General features: G+C 36.5%; 1 protein-coding gene across 5 annotated transcripts in view; it reads right to left on the bottom strand.

Annotated features, from left to right (window-relative positions):
• Window positions 1-19,276, bottom strand: part of BIRC6 (baculoviral IAP repeat containing 6) — a 178,083-nt gene that overhangs the window by 48,563 nt on the left and 110,244 nt on the right. For all 5 annotated transcript variants that reach the window (XM_061991164.1, XM_061991166.1, XM_061991168.1 and 2 more), the window contains 6 exons: window positions 17,399-17,572; window positions 14,474-14,670; window positions 12,071-12,371; window positions 9,141-9,358; window positions 6,702-6,866; window positions 4,404-4,572 (listed from right to left, as the gene is read on the bottom strand). In XM_061991164.1, coding sequence (XP_061847148.1) covers window positions 4,404-4,572; window positions 6,702-6,866; window positions 9,141-9,358; window positions 12,071-12,371; window positions 14,474-14,670; window positions 17,399-17,572 — 1,224 coding nt within the window. The remainder of the gene's footprint in view (window positions 1-4,403; window positions 4,573-6,701; window positions 6,867-9,140; window positions 9,359-12,070; window positions 12,372-14,473; window positions 14,671-17,398; window positions 17,573-19,276) is intronic.

Genomic DNA, 19,276 nt, shown 5'->3' with positions numbered 1-19,276 from the left:
CTGAAAAGTTTTAACTTCACTGGGCTTTTTACTGTCCAAGATCATAACAAGATCATCTCTGTTCTAAAAGTCACTTTTTTTCTCATCTGCTTCATATTCCCTTTTCACTGCCTTTTCTCTTGAAACACTGTTAACTAAAAAGACTACTATTATTATTGTTTTCTCTCACTTGTAAATATTAGCTTGTATTAGTCTTCATAAATCTAGTTCCATCAGTCAAGTAACTCTTACTTTTATCAGGAAAATCTAGACCTTCATGATAGCCCTGTACTCCAGAGTTAGAATCTTGACCATCACACCTTTGCTGAGAACCTCTTGTTGCAGTGTGCAAATTTTCTTGTTACACATGTTGTTCAAGGAGAGAAGTGTTAACATATTTGAAAGAGCTCCAACAGCAGTAATTCTTTAAAATTAAATGTGTTGCATATAAGACAACAGTGAAAAGGTTTTAAATTACGACTTTAGAGGTGAAATGTGCATAAATGTGTAGTGATGAATATGTGCTAGATGCTTCATGATAGAGAAGTTGAGGACGACATTGATTTTACAAATGTAACTATGAATTAATATTTAGGAATAAACACAAGTGTAATTTAAAAAATCTCATTGTGTTACAAAGATAAACTTTTTTCCCTTACAAAATGAAAGGCCATGCAAGCCACAGTAATACTGTAACAAGATATGAAGCAACTGTGGGGAAAAAATGTCTAGAAACAGTCAGGATTACAGCAGCTATTGTTCCTTGAGACTAGAGCTGTGATCTATCCTGCTTAATAAGGAAAGTCCTTCAGAGACAGATAAACCTTCCTTCTCTAGAAGAAAAAAGCAATTATGGAAATTAATGAAAATAGTTCATAATTTTCAAGGACTTCACAATCACCTTGCTCTGATGCAGATGAAGCTGCAGAATGTGTCAGAGCAATCTGGTTTGTCATGATCTGCTTCAAGGTGAGATTTCTGAAAGATTACATAATATGTGAGCACTCCTTATCTGGTCAATATTCCTTTTATCTAGAACAACGTAGAAAACATGTACGTTTTGGGAAAACTAAGCAGGGATGGCAAAACACATTTAAGCAACAAAAACCCTAGATAAATTTCTAACTGTGACACAGGTAAACTTCATATCCTGATACTGTTCAAGAATTTGACCCAAACAACTTTGCAAGCAGGATGTATCAAACCAGTAGCTAACCAAACGTGTAAACAAAATTAAAAGTTCTTACCAATACCAAAATATTTACTGCCTTGTATAGTGACAGTGGTATCAGTCTACTATGCAATGAAGGGAAACAGCACATCTGCAGCTTCATTCCATATATGTCTTTATAGAAAACTTTTCCCACATAATTTTATGCATTTGGCACACACACACATATATATATATGTCTGTGTGTATGTATATATATCCACACACATATATGTGAAGACCAGTGTTATTGCAACTGTTAACAGCAAAATCTAAAATCTAGTAAAATATCTCCAGCATAAAGATAACCTTTAACTGGTCCCACCAGCATCCATTCAAGTCTGAGAAAGTCACAGCTGCCGAAAAACACTGTTTTTTCTCAGCATTGAGCTGGGTACAGTTTGTTCCTGCTGGGGTGCCAGAACCCAGGAATTAGCATTCTTATAGGCAGCGTCCTAATTTCTCAGTCCAGTATGTTGCAGGAAGAATAGAGTCACCTGCTTCTTCCACATGAAAGTATCTTTTGACAGCAGAAGGCATACCACTCTGAGAATTAGAATACCATGTACATGAGCATTACTATTCCCATTCCTATTCTCCCTGGGTAGGCATTCAGCCCTGTTGGAGAAGACAGAGGTATTCAAGATACAGAAATCTGAAATCAGATCAGGTCTAACAGGAAAGACTCAAATCTATTCTACTGCATGGCACTGATCTTGCAGGATTTAAAAAATAAAAAAGTTGCTTCCATATTTTAAATATTTTAACTATAAACACATTAATTGATTTTTTTCAGTCTTTGAAGCACTTAACACAGCTCCAAAGATTCTAAACCTGCATCTCTCCTGTGACAGTCAGGCTCTGTTAGCTAGTTGTCTGCTGCCACTTACCTTGAGAGCCCCAAGCATCACCTGCAACTCAGACTCAGTGTGAGAGTTATCTGTCTGCTTTTGACCTAAAGAGTAATCACTGCCTTGGAATTAGACAAATAGTTTTCAAGGATTCCTTTCAAACTAAAATCATCTGACTCAAATATTCCTAACATAAACATTTTTTCCAGAAGTCATCTTGCATACTACCCTTTCATTCTGATATCCTATCCAGTTCTCAGACAAGTTTGACTGCAAAGATGCTTGGGTTTTATTCTTAAATTCTGAAGACCATTGTTAATTATATTTTTATATATAATTTTTTTTAACACATACAGCAAGACACATTCAAGACTGTCGTTTGGATAAAAGCATAACATCCTTCAGTCTTAAATTCCAATAGAAATGACACCATCCTTTGTGAATTTTTGATCAGAAGAGCCCACAATGTCTCTTCTCTGAAAAGTAAGGTTTTGCTTTGCCTTAATATAGTTTAGCTGCTATATTAAAAGCTACACATCCACTTATGAAAAATTAAGTACCTGCTTCTTCACTCTTTACTAACTGTTAATTCATAAGCACAATGTTGCAACATCCCCTGTCAACCACAAATAACAGTAGTCCAGCAGTGGAAAACATATCTAAAACCAACATTTTCCACTGAAACTCTGTCCTTTCTTTGCACTTTGGGAAAACAAGTGGTCCCTGAGAGCCAAACTAGTCTGAACTTCTCACCACCAGCCACATATCTCTTTTATCAGTTGCCTTCCCAGTTAAAGGCAACTTATACAGAAAGATATGTCTTTCTACTGAAAATTGTAAAAAGTAATTTCAACAGTTACGGTTCATGCAGAACTCAGAACCAACAGCTTCAACCTTAGATAACAGCATTTTTTTCCAGGTCTTTCAATGACTTTTCCTCTCTACCCCAACAAAGAAAAATTTGTGAGTATTTGTTAGAAGGATTACTTTATTGGTTTACTTTATAGTTTATTGCTTTACATTATGTTTTCATTTGCAATAATGAGCCTAGTGTATAAGCTACATAGTTCATTTTCCTCACTGTTATATGTGCAAAATAGAAACAACAAATTCAATGTAAAATTAGGGAGGTATCAAACTGCAAACCAGCAAAAATCCTTATATATTAATTTTTACTGTAAGGCCCCAGTAGACTTTTTGAACTACTTCCATTCCCTCATACAAGATTATGTAATGCCCTAGTTACTACAGATTAAAAAAAGCCATGCTCTTGTTCCAGTTCAATGTAGCTTTGTAAATACTTAAGACATGGATGACTTATCGTTCACCTTGGAGATAAAATATCCTGTGTAATTCAATAAGAAGCTATGACATGATTTCATTAAAATTGGCATCACCACACCTTAAAAGTAGCACCTGATGTACGTTACTCCAAAAATAGGGCTGGCAAAATAAGTTGATTTGGATCAATTCCTACTAAAAGATTAAATTCATCTTTACAAAGTAACTGAACAAAAATCCAACCTAAGGCTTAAGCAGTGTTCAAAAACTTCAGGCTGACAGTTATCTGAAGAAAAATGCTTATCAGTATCTTCATTCTGATATTCATATCTGTCATCTAGTGTGGCTGAACATAAATCACAAACTCGGTCTGCTGATTTCTTCCATTAATTCCAGAGGCATTTAACTCATACTGCTTGACACTACATTGTACAACTGAAATGGTTTCCGTGGCCAGGTACAACATACTGGATGGACACTATGAAAACATCTTTGTTTAAGAATTACGAGTAGAAATGTGATGACAACATATAACTAATTTGTGGGTTTTTTTAAAACAATTCAATAATTTCACTGTTCCCATATACTTGAAATATTTTATGGCTGTGAGAAGAGGCTTATTTTTGTATTTCCTAAATAAAGCAGAAAAGGCTATGATAACTCAGTACGTGCAACATTTACCAAATTCATATACATGCTTGCTCAATTATCTTGCAAAATCAAAATTTTTCTTTACAGTGGTCTTGTATAAAGTAATCTCCCCTACGCATCTTCTGTAGTGAAGAACTGAAATGTAAACCTTTCCAATGGAAATACTATTTTTCTGTTACTTTCAACAGTTTAAGAATTGAATTTCAAATTTTAAAAAAGACATGGAAACAACAAAGTTAAAAGTCTTGCAACAAATGATTATTTTAACGCACACTATAATTTTGTTTTCTAAGGCTGAACTAAATGTTCCATTAGTACAATTCTAAATCAGCACATGTACTGAAACTAGCCAGAACTACCTATCATTCATATAAAAACCTGTTTGACTGAAGTAAGTCAACTTTGATATAGGAGAGACAACAGCACATTACCCGAATCATTGCGAAGGTATGATGACATCGCTGGGATGAGGCATGATTGACTGAGTAGCTCTAGGAGAACTGATGGAAGAGCACTGCTGTTTTGTCCTCTTCCCTCATGGCTAGCTTGGGTCTCTCCATTTGATGTACTCCCTGCAGGATTTATGTAACTGGCAAGAACCTGAAATACACAAAAAAATTCAATGAAAATTTATTTATTTTAACCAAAATAACTTTGACAACCTTTCTTAAGGAAGACACCATAATATTTCACTAGTTATTTTGCTATCCAGTATTGGTATTCATTTCATCTGTTGTAGGCACCCGGAAGATCTCGGGCTGTAACGCGAGAGGTGGAGAGTACAGAAGAGGCGGGCACAGGGTGGAGTGAAAGGAGGTGCTTGTGCTAGCAGATATAAGCGCATGGCGCAAGCAATGAACTGGAATAAATCATCCATACTGAGTATGCAGTGATCTTGCCCTCTCAGCGGTAGGTTGGCTGAGTGATCCATGCGGGTGGCCTGGTGACGTTGCCGGTAGTGGCAACATCATCAGTCTCAAAGATGTCGCACAAGAAATTCTATTCAGTTATTAAACCATGATTCCAACTTTGGCTAATGATAAAATTAAATAACTATTATAATTCCGAATGTCTTTAAAGGACATGAATATGAATTCTGACAAACCTGACGGAGTTACTTGAAGCAGGAGTTTGCCAGTTCACACCACAAAGACATGGAGCTGTTCAGTCCCATTCACTTTAGAATACTGACTAGCAACAAAAGATTTTTTTCCCCTAAAACCACAAATGTTTCAAAAACCTTTTTGACTCCTTTTTGAATGGGACTTCAGAGTTATAGATGGAACAATTTATGGTGTTACAGTTACTTGAAATAACCACTTGTGAGCACAGCTCTTGCTTCAGTAAACAATGTGCAGTCTTCCCCTCAGCGATGGTGGGGAGTCACCTCACAAGTGTACTGCCAGTTGTTCAAAGGGTAGCTCTGGCTGAGTTCACAGGTCCTTACTGTGTGCTGCACATGCATAACCTAATGCACTTCCATGGGTCCAATATGTGCAGCAATTCTGTCACGTAACTGGAAGACCTGAAAGGCTGAGGCTCTAACCTCTTCTTTTTTTCCATTCTCCCTCTTTGCTTTAATCCCATTTTGCTGCAGCATCTTATCAGCACTCTGTACAGAAGGATTTTTCTGAACAACTTTTATAGAGAAGGGATCAGGGAAAGTCTGCTATACTGACACCTTCAGAGAAATGTTAAAGAGTTTTCCACTTCTTCCTCCAGTTGCTGACTGACCAAAACAAATGCCTCCACAACTTCAAGACCACAGTAGCATAATCTCTCTATAGCATAAAACAGAATACTGCCTTGAAGCTTTGCCACGGGTAATTCAGTTGATTTTCCTCTTTCTTGCCTAGGAAAACTGTTCCAGATTTTGTTTTGCTTTTGCAAGGGACATGGTACTTGTACCTTATAACCTTCAGTAATCAAAATAACTAATTACATCAAAATGTAATCATCAGTCAGAGCATGAGCATTTTCAGAATTTCATCTCCTTTGTGCTTTAACCCAGCAGTGAGGTTAGCTAATGCATTTGAGCTGACATTTGTGTGAATTCAATTTTTGATGACTAGACAGAATCTCATTTTCCCTACACTAATCTAAGACAGCAGGGGTTAGTTGCATTTCATAATGGCTGAAAAGCCTAATTATAGAGGATTTTCTTCTCCTTATCATGAGACACTTGGAAAGAGTTTTACTGAGATCTGTATGTTTACTGGTGATTTACTATTGTCATTTAATTGACATACTCACAGTTTTATAGTATGTCTGAGTAAAACTGTTATTATGTTGTCATAATGCATTCATAGAAACCACTAAAAACTATGTGCATTTCCTTCAAAGAGAGAAAAAAATATGCAAGAAATAAATAGGTACAACTTTTTGGCACAAAGACCAAAACGCCTGTTCCCAATCCTCCTCCTTTAATGGATGGTCTTTATTTTGACTGAATGCAGTGATGTCCGCTGAGTCATGTGACAGCTCCAGGGAAAGAGAGTAGAATGCTTCTTGGTTTGCTGTCTATTCAGAACTGTCACCCAGGCTTACCCATGCAGCAGCCTAGCGATGTCTGAAAGCAGCCTAACTCAAAATACGAGCCATAACATTTTTCACGTAGACAGGTGGTTGTAAATTTTTTTCCCTCAAATACCCTAATCCCAGATGACTGAAAAAAATATAAGCTCCATTTTCACTATCCTGTCCTAATGATTCAAGTGCTTATTACACACCTGTAGAAGGCAGGTCACGTGCTCCTCTTCTAGCCTTTGCTTAGTCAAAGCTTGTTCAACATCCCATCCTGAAGCTGTGGAGCCTGTTCCAAAGCCTGTCCCCTTAGCCCAGTACAACTGCTGTTCTTCTGTTGATGTACTATTGTGTGTACTCGACACCTGTGGCTAAGTAAAAAAAACCCAGTCAGTCACAAGAATTACACATTTTTCATTTTATGAACATTGTCTTCAGAAAGCCTTTTTTCTGCAGAAGAATGTCATCTCATATTATTAACCTTAAAAAGATATTATCAGGATACAGTGAAGTTCAAGGCTTTACATAAGAAAGACTGACACACACATGGAGTTCTAGTGCAGGTCACCACTAAATTATTACAAGCAATTCTTCTATTTGACTACAACTGTAAGCTCATTTTTGTTCTCTTTTAAGATATTATCACTGCTTAAATGATGAAAAGTATTAAAATACTACTTAACCAATATCATGCTAAACATCACAGCTCTTTAATTATTACTGTTTAACACCTAGTTTAATAACAGAATTACATGAAGCAAATGGGAGTAGAAACATTATCAAAAGCACACAAGTGAAGTGTTAAGATGCCCAAGCATGTGCTGATTTTGGATGAATACTCCAAAGTAGCAAGAGGTCTAAGTTACAGGCGTAATTCTGACACATGATCTCTGGGTCACTGAAACGCATAGTATTTCCTCTTCAGATAAGAGGGGGGAAATATCTTGTCCTTAAAATGTTCCGAGACAGCATTTTCCCAAAGGTATTTCTCTCCACCTCACTGCATTTTACTAATGTAACTCTAGTATTATACTGCTTAGCCCTAATGAAACAATTTCAGTACTCATGTTAATTTTGAAAGTTTAACAGATCTTTGGTGCCAAGGACAGAGAAAAAAACCTCTGACAAACATTTTAAAAACATTTCCCTAATTATATGTTTAGCATCCTAAACAAGTGATTTTGTTCTCTCAAGTGATGGACACTTGCTACTTTATGAGAGTTACTCAGGTCATATGAGTAGGTACATAATTTTTATTTGTCTTAGTTGATTTACAGCTCTGAAAAGTTTCATCTTCTTTTCAGATCTTCTTCAGTGGCTCTGTTAAAAGACTATACTTGAGTAAAAAAAAAAATATGTATGAACAGACTGCAATGGAAGTACCATACTGGCAGTAGTCTAGAATCATTATTTAACTTTTACATTGGGAAAGTAATGCATCACAGTGATGAAACAGCTGTGTGATTATTCTCAGGTAGACACTACTCATTACATCACTTGTGAACATGTTGTGCCTTTAACACTCAATGTCATGAGCACTGACTTAATGCACTTACGGAACGTCTGTCCCCAGAAATACAAGCTTTGTGCAGGCCTTACGGATCTCTAGTTTCAAGCTAGCATCTATCACCTGACAGATATGAATTATAAGAAAGCAAGTTGTTTAAGCGGTCACAGTAGAACTGAAGCAGACAGTTAAGAATTAATGGTTGCCCTTTCCCTCCAGAAGTGCAAAAACGATGAGGCACTAATGTGTCATCAGCCTAATACCCCATTAGACACAGAATATCTCAGCTTCCCTTTGAATTTCACTAGCCATTCAAGTGAATTATTCTCAGGCACAACTGTTCCTTGCTCAACCCCTCATCAGTATCAGAGCTGCTAAAATACAGACAGCCCTATATTTTGCAGTTAATTAGCCATATTTAGCCACCAGGAACTTCTTCACGCAAGCCTCTGTCACAATAATGCTAATGAGAGCAAGGCATTCATTTTTTTAAAATGCTTTTACAGACAATTACTATGTTATGCAGAAGTGACAACTCATAATAATAAAAGCATCAGGGGATGCATGCTCTGAATAGAGAGTGGTATAATACAGAAAGTACCTTGAAAAAGTTTAATTTCAGAAAACCTCTCAGGATCTCGAACACTACAGAAGACTTTTGTCCTTTGACCTCATTTCCCCATCAGTAAAAAGGGTATAAAAAACTCACTCCAGTAATTCATTACTTTTCACAACTCATTTACATTTGCAAAGCATTTAAGAGGAAGTAATTTGCAGTCAGTAGAGTTTAGATGATGAATGATAAATAACATAATGAGGTCATGCATGAGGATTAAAGAACCACCATCCATTGAGCATTATGCCCCTCATGCACTGAAAAAGAAGGCCCTCTGAAAGAAACTGATTAAACCTTAGGGCCTCATAGCAAACATTCTTTGTTCGTTAAACTTCATGATTACTATGTTTACTTGATTAAGTAATCATCCTGGCATGTTGGAAGTAATTTTAAAATTTTGTTCTTTATTCAAATCTCAACTCTGCAGAAATTAGATCGCAACGAAAGCAATGAAATTATTTTCTTTTTTACATTTAAAGTCTTCCTGTTTCTCAATGGCAATAGTTCTGCTGCTAAACTTACCTCTACCTGGTTGGGACTAGAATTGGGTACTCTTGGTGCATGGTGGCTTAGAGCAGACAGACAAGCAAGGATAAGATGTATAGCCCCAATCTCCAGTGCCATCCGCCTAAGCAGTACTCCATCATCAGTAGTCAACGGTGTAGTGCTGAACAAACTGCGCAACACATGGAAGGGCAGAGTTGGAAGTACGTTTGCTGAAGGAGACTGAAGGATATGACCTACACAGAACAAGAAAGATCAAAACCACATCTTCTATCAATAGTTTATTACAGACTGTTAATATCTGCAATAGTTTCTAAACAACACATACAGAAATCTACTATGGACTTAACCATTCCCATATAGCAAGCTATCATTAGGTTTCTCTTCACAAAAATATCCCAGCAGAAGAGTGTAGAAGAAAGAATGTTTCTTTATTTCCTTTGTGGATTTGGTTAAGAACCAGTTATTAAATTCAATTTGTCATTTTCAGGGAGAAAACTGAGTAACAGTGAGTACACTCTGTATTTAACTACACATCAGGTCGTATTTCTGAATAAAGACAAAAAAATTGGTATCGACTTTTTTTTTTTTTTTTTTTTAAAAAAAAACATTCCAACTGAAGCAAATTAAAGAATGCAGATGGACAGCTAATAGCAGCTCAGCTGACAAGGAGCTGTGGTTTATCACGATGTAGGATTTTTTTTTCTCATATTGATGTACCCAAAGTGGGAATTAAGTCACTGATACAATTCAAGCTGTGACGCTATTCAGGTTGAACACATGGTGAAGTACTAACCTAATTTTAATTACATGACCTGCATGTTTGAACTCTGTAGTAGAATTACTTAAAATTTTTAGCCCTTACACATTATGAGCACAATCTACTTGTTTTAAAAGCCACATTTCAATTAATTTTGTGACCTAATAATGAAACACATAGAGAACTGGGAGACTCAACCCCTTCTATATTTAACAATGCATTTCAGTTTCTTTCCCCAGTGCATGTGCAAACTGAGATTTTTGACAACTGCAAAAACTTTAAAATACTAAAAATACTTCAAATCAGCCAAGTCTGTTCAGAAGTTTGCTGCTTATTTTAGACATTTTCATATGATTCTCCCTCATTCTGAAAGTCTACCAGTTATATCATCATTCAGAGGTCTAAACTGAAATACATAACAAATATGTATGTCTATATTTGTATGTATACGTATCTACATACACATATGCATACACACACAAGTTAATTCACATCTGATGCTCTTTGTAAAAACAATAACAAGAAGGAAGCAAAAAGTCCTCTGATTGAGATCATCATAAATAATATTGAACACCTCTGGAAAAAAGCTCATCTGACAGACTTTCAGAACTGCAGGTCTAGTCAAATGACAAGGAGGAAAAAAAACCCACCCCAAACCAAAAAGAAAATCTAAACATCTGCCCATGATTTACATTTGCAGACAACTGAATCTATATTTCATCTGTAAGCCATGGATTTATAAGTGCAGCTCTTCATATTATATGAGAAAGTAAAGAGATTCTACAGGTACAAAAAGATGCATTTCCAACAGAAAAAGAAAATATGAATGCTTTATCCAGAGAATAAATGTGGACCATTGTGTACAAATGATCCCACATTTTGTAGAGTTAAATTCAGATGTTTGGCGTAGGGAATGAAGAAACCGACAATTTAGTCCAGCAAAAACAAAGGCTAAGAGGGAATACAATTCCTGTCAAATGCATTGGAAAAAGAAGAGCTATTTATGAGGAGGAGCAACACTAGCACAATGACAAATGGGAACAAACTGGATATAAATAAGGTGAAAATTACAGCAGCCTCTAACTATCAAGAAAATGATGCTCTGGAATTCTATTCCAATGGCAATAGTGGATGCACACATATGAAAAGGAAAGCAAGTCAAATTTTAAAGGTTTGAGCTGGTCTCTATTAAAAAAAACCTGTCTGCAATAGCAAGGGACTGTAACTACTTAAGAACATAAAAATCTGAGGGACTGCATATCGACCTTCAGTTAATCAATACTCAAATAAGGTGGGAGTAAGCAAACAGACTGAATTTTTATGATCTAGTTTACTCTTGTCTACTGCCCTGTACCTAAGTACAAGGGAACGAAAATGTAAACAGAAGGTATGGTAAACTAAACTCTCAGTCTCCATCCAGCAGCCTATAGATTGGTGAACGTGTAGCTCAATCAACTGAGAAACTAACTTCAGTTGATCACTGCATAGAAAAAACAGCATTGTGTTCAAAGTCATCGTTAAAGGAAATTTCTTAAAAGTACTAAAATATCTTTCCCATACACTCTTCCAGTTTTTCAGAACATTAAGAAATATTAGAAGTATATGCAGAACTCCAGGTTTGGTTGCAAAGACACTAACTACAAATTATCTCTCAGCTCATCTGTTCATTCATCAAAGAATATATCATTTCTCCCTCTCAACTCACTCCATTATTGTGGAGCTCCTGCTCAGCTCATTTGATCACTATAATCTTCAGGTCTTTCTCTCCTTTTCTAAAACAGTACTATTCAACAGTTTACATCTGACACAGCTATATATTATTCTGCATTTGGCTGCTATTCTGCATTTGGCTGCAGAAATATGTTTGCTGAATTAATTGACCTATCCACATTGTTCTGTCTGAATACATTCTCATCTTGACATTGTCATTGTAAGTTTTATCATCAGTTATTTTACAATCACTCTGGTATCTAGATGAGAACACTTGACACTTGAATACTGATGACTGTGATAAAACTTTGCCAGACAGAATTTAAAATTTAGAGATAAAAGACCATCAAAGATGCTAGCAACACAGTTCTGCACAAATCAATTCTAACTTTCTTCTAAATGCATTACAGTGTGAGTAAATTTAAGTAAAATGATCTAGCCATGGTCTACAAAGAAACATAATAATCGCAGCACATACTTCCTTCACCATCATCTGTAACTCCCAACACCAATCTCAACAGACACTGAGCATGTTTCCGTTCTTTTAGCAGCACCTCAGCATAGCCCGGGAGACGAAGAAATAAACCAAAGGCAGCCAAAGAATGTGCGGGTATGGGAGACATAGTCTGAACTGTTGACTTGATCGGTGGAGGCTCTGCAGCAATTGTTTCTGGGGCTTCATACACAAGTTCCCCTGATTGTTCGATGGTAACCCATTCAAACTGATCACTGTCCTTCTGCTTTTCCTGAGTGGTCGATGTAACCACCGGAGTGCTCACCTTAATCGAGAAAAACAATGAAAAAGAATATGGTAGTCATTCAGCTAATCACCCAAGCAAAAATTGTATTAAAGTTAGGTTCTAAAGGTCATGCAATCTTAATATAGGACACCATTAAGAAGTCACATGAAATGTACTATGATTTGCACATACAGGGACCAGGCTAAATGGCTAAATAGGGCATACTTGTTGAATTTTCAATCCATTTCTATAAAGTGTCACCTACACAAGAAAGCAGCTATTTTGCCAGTGTAAAATCCTCAGTTAAAATGTGTTGCTTGAAATCTACAGACATAGGAGACTTAAATCACACTGAAATAAACAATACAAAGATCGATATATCTTACTGTTAAATAAGAAATGTTCCTTTTATTTTTAACATTAAACATTGTGTGTGAACTCAAATATTTACTTTTTAATCACATATTGAAAAGAACAGTTGCTCATCATACCTTTAAAAGCGAAGAAATTTGGGTATTTTAACTTTAAGAGTTAAGAATATGTGGGTATTTGGGTATCAGGCTGTTATGGTCTATCACACCAGTCTGTAGTTCTGTTTAAGAAAAAAGGACTATGCAGCCAGGCATTATCACAGGAATCAGAGTTTAAGGGGATAACATTTGTATAACTCCCCAAATAACAGCCATACATTTAGATAAAATGAAGTTTTGACACCCAGGTCTCCCTCATAATTAAACGTCACTGACATTTCAGGCTTTTGTGCTATTGGGAGGAACTACTGCAATCATATTTAAAATGTCAGTATTTATCACTAGTCTGATCAAAACTGGAAAACATTAATCTGAAAAGCCTTTGAAGAATTTTTTCAGAATAAAGCTGTGTTTAGCTGAATTTACTTCAGTCATCTACACATTAAGATAATCAGAAGTACCAGTGCCTTAGAGAAATATAAAAGTAAAATGAAAGAATGAAGAATCTGGAAAATTCATCAGTCTGCACACTATGAATGTTCTATTTGGTATTATTTTTCTTCATTTGTTTTTATGAATCACAGAAATCTTATTCAGTATTTGAATCCAAAGCTATCTCTCAAGTAAAAAATTGTGAAAAGAAAATCACTCCCTGTGACTAAAGAAAAAGGGAAAAAAGAGAAAATTTCTCATTGTCATGAGTTGCCTATCATCCGTTGCATAATTCCATGGATCAGTCTTCAACAATGAGTGCACGTTATCTCTCTTTTATTTCACAATACACCAATTATTTATGTGAACACATTTTCTTAAGTTTTCATTTTTGAAGTGGCTTGATGCTAGACCTCTAAAATATGTTCACAGAAATATTTATTATGAATCCATACAATTATCTCACTACAGGGTTCCTACTCTTGCCAGAGTTTTGTAGTCTGAGTACTCTTAATTCATGATTAACTTACTTTCAAAGGGACTAAATACTAACGGTCTTCCTATTAGGAGTATAGAGCCATATAGAATTTGAACAATGAATGATTCACAGGACTTTTTTCCCTTCTAAATAAAGATTGTATACCTAGAACAGCAGCCAAAGGAGTCATTCTATACTAATGTTACTACTGATACTTTTGAAAGTGTCCACCAGTGTCCACCAGAGAAATTCTATACATAATTACAAGAACTATTGAGAAGTTATTACTTTAGATATTTTATTTATTAAGACAAAAATAATTCAGATTATATAGTTTTGTTTAAAATAATACAACTAAAATAATGTAGTCTGCTTTGAGAATTGAATTCACTGAACTGTAAAAAATCTCTGAGAATACATTTAAATGTTAAGGAAGTATAGCTCTATGGTACATCAACAACTTTGTATTACCACATCTGACAACATAATTTATGAATTAACAGAAGTGAGGCAAATGGCAACACTGAACTCATGCATTTATTCCTTAATGACATGGCTACTCAAGCAGTCTGTCACATGTACAGGGAAGCAGCACACAGAGTTGGGACTACACTGTAGAGTTACCACCCACTGGCCTATATTCAAGTAAGTACTGAGATGTCAAACTGAGCCAGAGAGATATATGAGGAAAATATTGCCCTTAAATAAACAAAACACTATTACAGTATGTTTTTCTACACTGATTTTTTTTTTTTACTCACTTGCTGAATTACATCAGGATAAAGCATAGGAAGCCTCTCTGCAATAAGGGCCAATCCACCCATTCCTGCAAAAACTTGCAGTGGAGACTGAATGGGACAGGTTTCAAGAAGTGATTCATCTAGAACTGCATCCATGCATTCTTCCCCAGGACTAATGGCTTCATCTTCAGGACAAGGTCCTAGTAAATCTGCATGCTCTACAAAAACATAGAGAATGTAATATATCATCATTAGTATTGTGTTTATTTCTTTCTCCTCACTTAAAAATGCACTTCAAAAGAATCAGATCCATATTAATCAAAACCTGAATCAAGAACCTGAAATGAATGAATATTGGACTATTAAAAGAAAATAAAACTATTCATAGCACCTTTTGCCAGTGGAATAACTTTTAACTTGGGATAATTTATCCAGGATTATGTGTTAACTATTAGAATTTTACATTTTAGTAGCATTTGAGCTGTCTTCAAGCTCTCTTTTGTTAACTTTGGAAGTACAACACATTTTAACACTATCATCTAGGAGAAAAAGAGTGGGTTTGTTACTGTGATAACAGTTTGTAGCTGAAGAAAGAAAAGAATCTTAAATTACTCTTGCTTTTTCCTCAAAAATGTTGAACACAATTTTTTTTTTAGTTTCTTCTTTCCTTTTCATTTAACCTATCATTCACCACACCTTTCATTCTCACATCTCCTTTTTGCAAGGAGTCAAAATGACCCACTGATGAAAGAGTGAAATTTAGTTCTATTCTTCCTCATAAAAAAAGATCAAGACCTCAATTTTTAACTTTCTACTAGCCTCCATCTATCCAGTTTATGACTAGGCACCTTAATAGGCAAAAAAAAAAGATCATTTTATACACTGACACATATCAGTGCAGGTCATATATATAGAATCCAACCACATATTGCCAAAAATCAATCCTCTTTGCTCATTACCACAGGTAAACTTCAGTGAATATTAACTGTATTTTATCTAAAAAAATCTCTATTGCAGATTATATTGTAAATAACATAACACAGTGGCCTTCAAGGTGCTCACAGTATATCCACATCAAAAGGCAGTATAGATCAGGTGGTCTCAGTATCTCTTGTCTGTGAGAAGTCTGACATCCACTTGAAAATCCACGGTTATAGTTTGAATGTTTGTATGCACACATACTACCAGTTATTACACACTTGCAAAAACATATAAGCACATTAAAGAGTAATTCATGCAGCTACCAAACCAAACTTTAAAAAAAAAAAAATTAACCACAGATATCTTTTTTTAAAAAAACCTTTTCTTCCCTCATTTGAGAAGGAATAGGAAACAGCAGGTCTTTCTCCACCCTAATTCTCAAGTTTTCAATGTGCAATAAGCATCAGGTTACAAGAACATCACATATATTTTGTGGGAGGAGCACATCACTATGGAGCAGTATGATCGAAGTGTCATATTTAATAAGCAGAAATCAGGGATATGTCAGGAGTATATATATCAATTCATCCTAACTTAATATGTTAACTATGATAAACAGAAAAGGTCACATAGAAAAGGTCACATAAACTTCCAAAGCACGATAATCCTTGCAAGTAAGAGTCCAAACCTAACACTTTCAGTACAGGCAGCTTTGATATCTACTGTTCTTAAGGATACAAGAAGAAACCACCTCTGTGGAAGTTTTCCCTATCAGCACAGATAGTGAGTAAAGACGTCTGCAAACATTCCTGTCTTAGAAAGATCACCTTCTGTCAGACATGTGGAGGACTCCACCATGCCAGGTTGACTGATTTGCAATTTGATTGCTTGCGATGACATGAATTGTTTAGACCACGAGAAAGGCTAGACCTTCCTCATACAGAAAATTTCAAAAGTAAGGTTTTGAAGGAAGACTCACTCCTCTTGTTTTACACCGCTTTATAGTGTAAAAAGTTGCAAGCCTTCCCAAAAAAGGAAAATACAAAAATAGACACACAGGTATTTGCAGTGCACAGATAGATCACTAAGATTGAATGCTTCTCTACAAAAGACAGTTGAAAAATATGTTATCAGTGAGTAAGGGTATAGCAGATCTTTTATTATAAGTGCAAACAGGATGCTATTCCTTTCACATCTGAAATACTGTTGCAAAGACATATACTTAAGTATGTTTCTCCACTACCTGCTTTAGTTATTCTTAAAATAGAATTTAAACTAGCTCTGGAAAACTGCTGATCTCAAAGGCACTGAAGCACACAGAAAAAATATAAATAAATGACAGTTTTTTTCAAGTATAGCAGTAGTAAATGCAGCACTAGAGATGCCACGTGAAGCTATAAAATCTACTCAGTACAGATGGTGTAAAAAAAAAAAGTCAACTTGAAGCAGCAAGTAAGGAAATACTGATATGTAGGAATGATTTCTAGAGGTATTAAAAGCTAGCAATAAAAAAAGCAGTCACAATAACCTTCTTAACTGATGAGTAGTGACTGGGATAGGCTTACATGGGCTTGATAAAAAAAAAATCCCATTTTCAAAGACGCATTTAAGTATGCAAGTTGCAAAATAAAAAATGCCACTGTCTTCAATAACTCATATCTTTCAAACAGCTCCTGCATTACTTAATCTGTTCTTGTTATCAGCGCAAACACTTCCTAGAGAGAACTGATATATATCAAGAAATAAAATACACAGTGTCTACACAATCATGTATTGTATCATACACAAGACTACAATGAAAAAAGAGAAGTGAAACCAGAACACCATATTAGCGAATCTTACAGATACAATCTAAAGACAGGCAATGAATTTATTCTTTATCATGAACTTTAGCACTTGTTTTATAGAGAATGGCTCAGGAACATCATCCAAGGAGATAAAGAAAATTGCTGTTTCTTATCAAGAAAATCAAAACCACATTTGTCCAAAATAAGCAGAAGATGTCAAAAAAGTAAGAACACTCACCTTTTTCTGTGTGGAGACGTTTAAATGAATCTGTTTTTGATAAGCTTGGATCTGAGATGACTTTGGAACCAAGCTTAACTGTCAAATCTATTGATCGGTATCCTTGAGGGAGTTTACGGTCATAGAGCAGAGTCAGAAGTTGGGCAAGTGTCATTTCAGCTGGTAACGGTTGGCCTAAACAACAATGGCATTGAGTCAGAGAGGTTAATGATGATTGTGTTATTTTAATATATATGTCCAGGTTGCTGTTCACTACTTGTACCACAGATGCCAAGTAGACTAAATATTATCTGGCTCCAACCCAGAGCCTTAATTTTACTATTTATTCTCTTGGGAGAAGGGGCTCCATCAGTTTGGAACCAAAGAACTATGCCAATATTCTGTAAGGCAGCTGTGTGTTGAGAGCCCAAGCACTTGGCATATTTAACTAATGGGTAAGGCTGTAATTTGACTCACGTTTTAAATAGATACTGCTTGTCCCCTACTATTAAACCCCACCTGCATCATCCTTGAATTGTGGTGGCATAAAGGTGTGTGAGCATAATGTAAAAAGGCTGAAGTGGAAAAAAGGAGATATCAAAGCAGCCTGCAATTCTTCTGTCCTATTAGCCTCAAGTATAGATTGCTGCTCTTACGTCAGGATATAACAGAAAGAAAAAGATGAATGCCGCTGTCAGAAATACTTTTCTCAGCAGCAACTCTGACTTGAAATGTACATGCAATATAGCCCAAACTCACTACCCAAATCAAGATTTTGGCCACTGCTGTTTATGGAAACATGTTCTTCCCTGAAATAAAAAGTTACTCTCAAGGCAGAACAATTTTTCCTTATAAAAAGCAGACTCGCACATGAAGTAAAATGTTTTACAGTTGTATCAAACAATACACTTAGCATGCCCATTTCATCTTAATTGTACTTAATCAAGTGTCATGGGTTTGTGTGGAGCTGCTTTTTTGCTTGCTAATAAGGGGAGGGAGCTGCAGTGCTGTCCCCGTAAGCGGTTATCAAAACATCCTCCAGCTTTGGGGTGCACTCACCTCCCGCCTGGCTGGGCCAGTATGGGGCATCTGCCATCCCTATTTAAGAAAGTAAACCTACAGCTCAAGAGGAGGTGTAGGAGTGGTACAAGATGGAGGCATGAGGAACCCACAGTCAGAGAAGGAGGAAGGAAGGAGGAGTGCCAGACTGGAGACCTCTCTTCAACCTCTGATGAGAACACAGCTGTGACCCTGCAACCCATGAAGGGCAATGGCAGGACTGAGAGCCACCAGCAGCTCCAGGTGAGTGTGCTCTGGTGCAGAAGTCTGTGTGAGGAGGTGGCCATGGTGCAGGCTGTGCTGGAGGGCTTGCGGGCTGCAAAGCAGACCCACACAGGAGACGGAGAGAAGCTGCCACCCTCAGGATGAAAGCACAGTCAGAGTGGCCCATGCAGGGCTGTGGTGTGGTTGGGCCACTTCTCAGGTGAGACAAGCAGCAGAAGCCAGGCTGACTGCCACCCCCATTCCCTGCCTCCTTGTGCTGTTCAGGGGTAGAGGAGGTAAAAACACCAGAATTAGGGCTCTGAGCCTGGGAAAAGGGGAAGTGTAGGGTAAAGTGGGGTCAAAGGGCTGGCTGTGCTCTTCCTCACTGTGTCACTATGTTGTTTACTGTTTGTTATGTTTTTGGCTGGTGGTGGATTCTTTTGTTTGTTGTTTTGTCTTCTTCCCTAAGTTAAGTAGTCCTGCCTGTTTTGCTCTCCTTGTCCTTAGGGAATTCCAAAGGTCCCTGGTACTTATGGCAGATTGTGGTCTTTTGTTCCTAGATTAGCCTAAACCACAACATAAAGTAACACAAGTTCCAGTAAGATCTTCAGTTGCAACCTGTTCCTTTAGTGGAAG

The sequence above is a fragment of the Colius striatus genome, chromosome 2, assembly GCF_028858725.1.
Source record: "Colius striatus isolate bColStr4 chromosome 2, bColStr4.1.hap1, whole genome shotgun sequence".
Classification (NCBI taxonomy): domain Eukaryota; kingdom Metazoa; phylum Chordata; class Aves; order Coliiformes; family Coliidae; genus Colius; species Colius striatus.
Note: the sequence above shows the minus strand (reverse complement) of the source record. Positions and strands in the feature narration are given on the sequence as shown.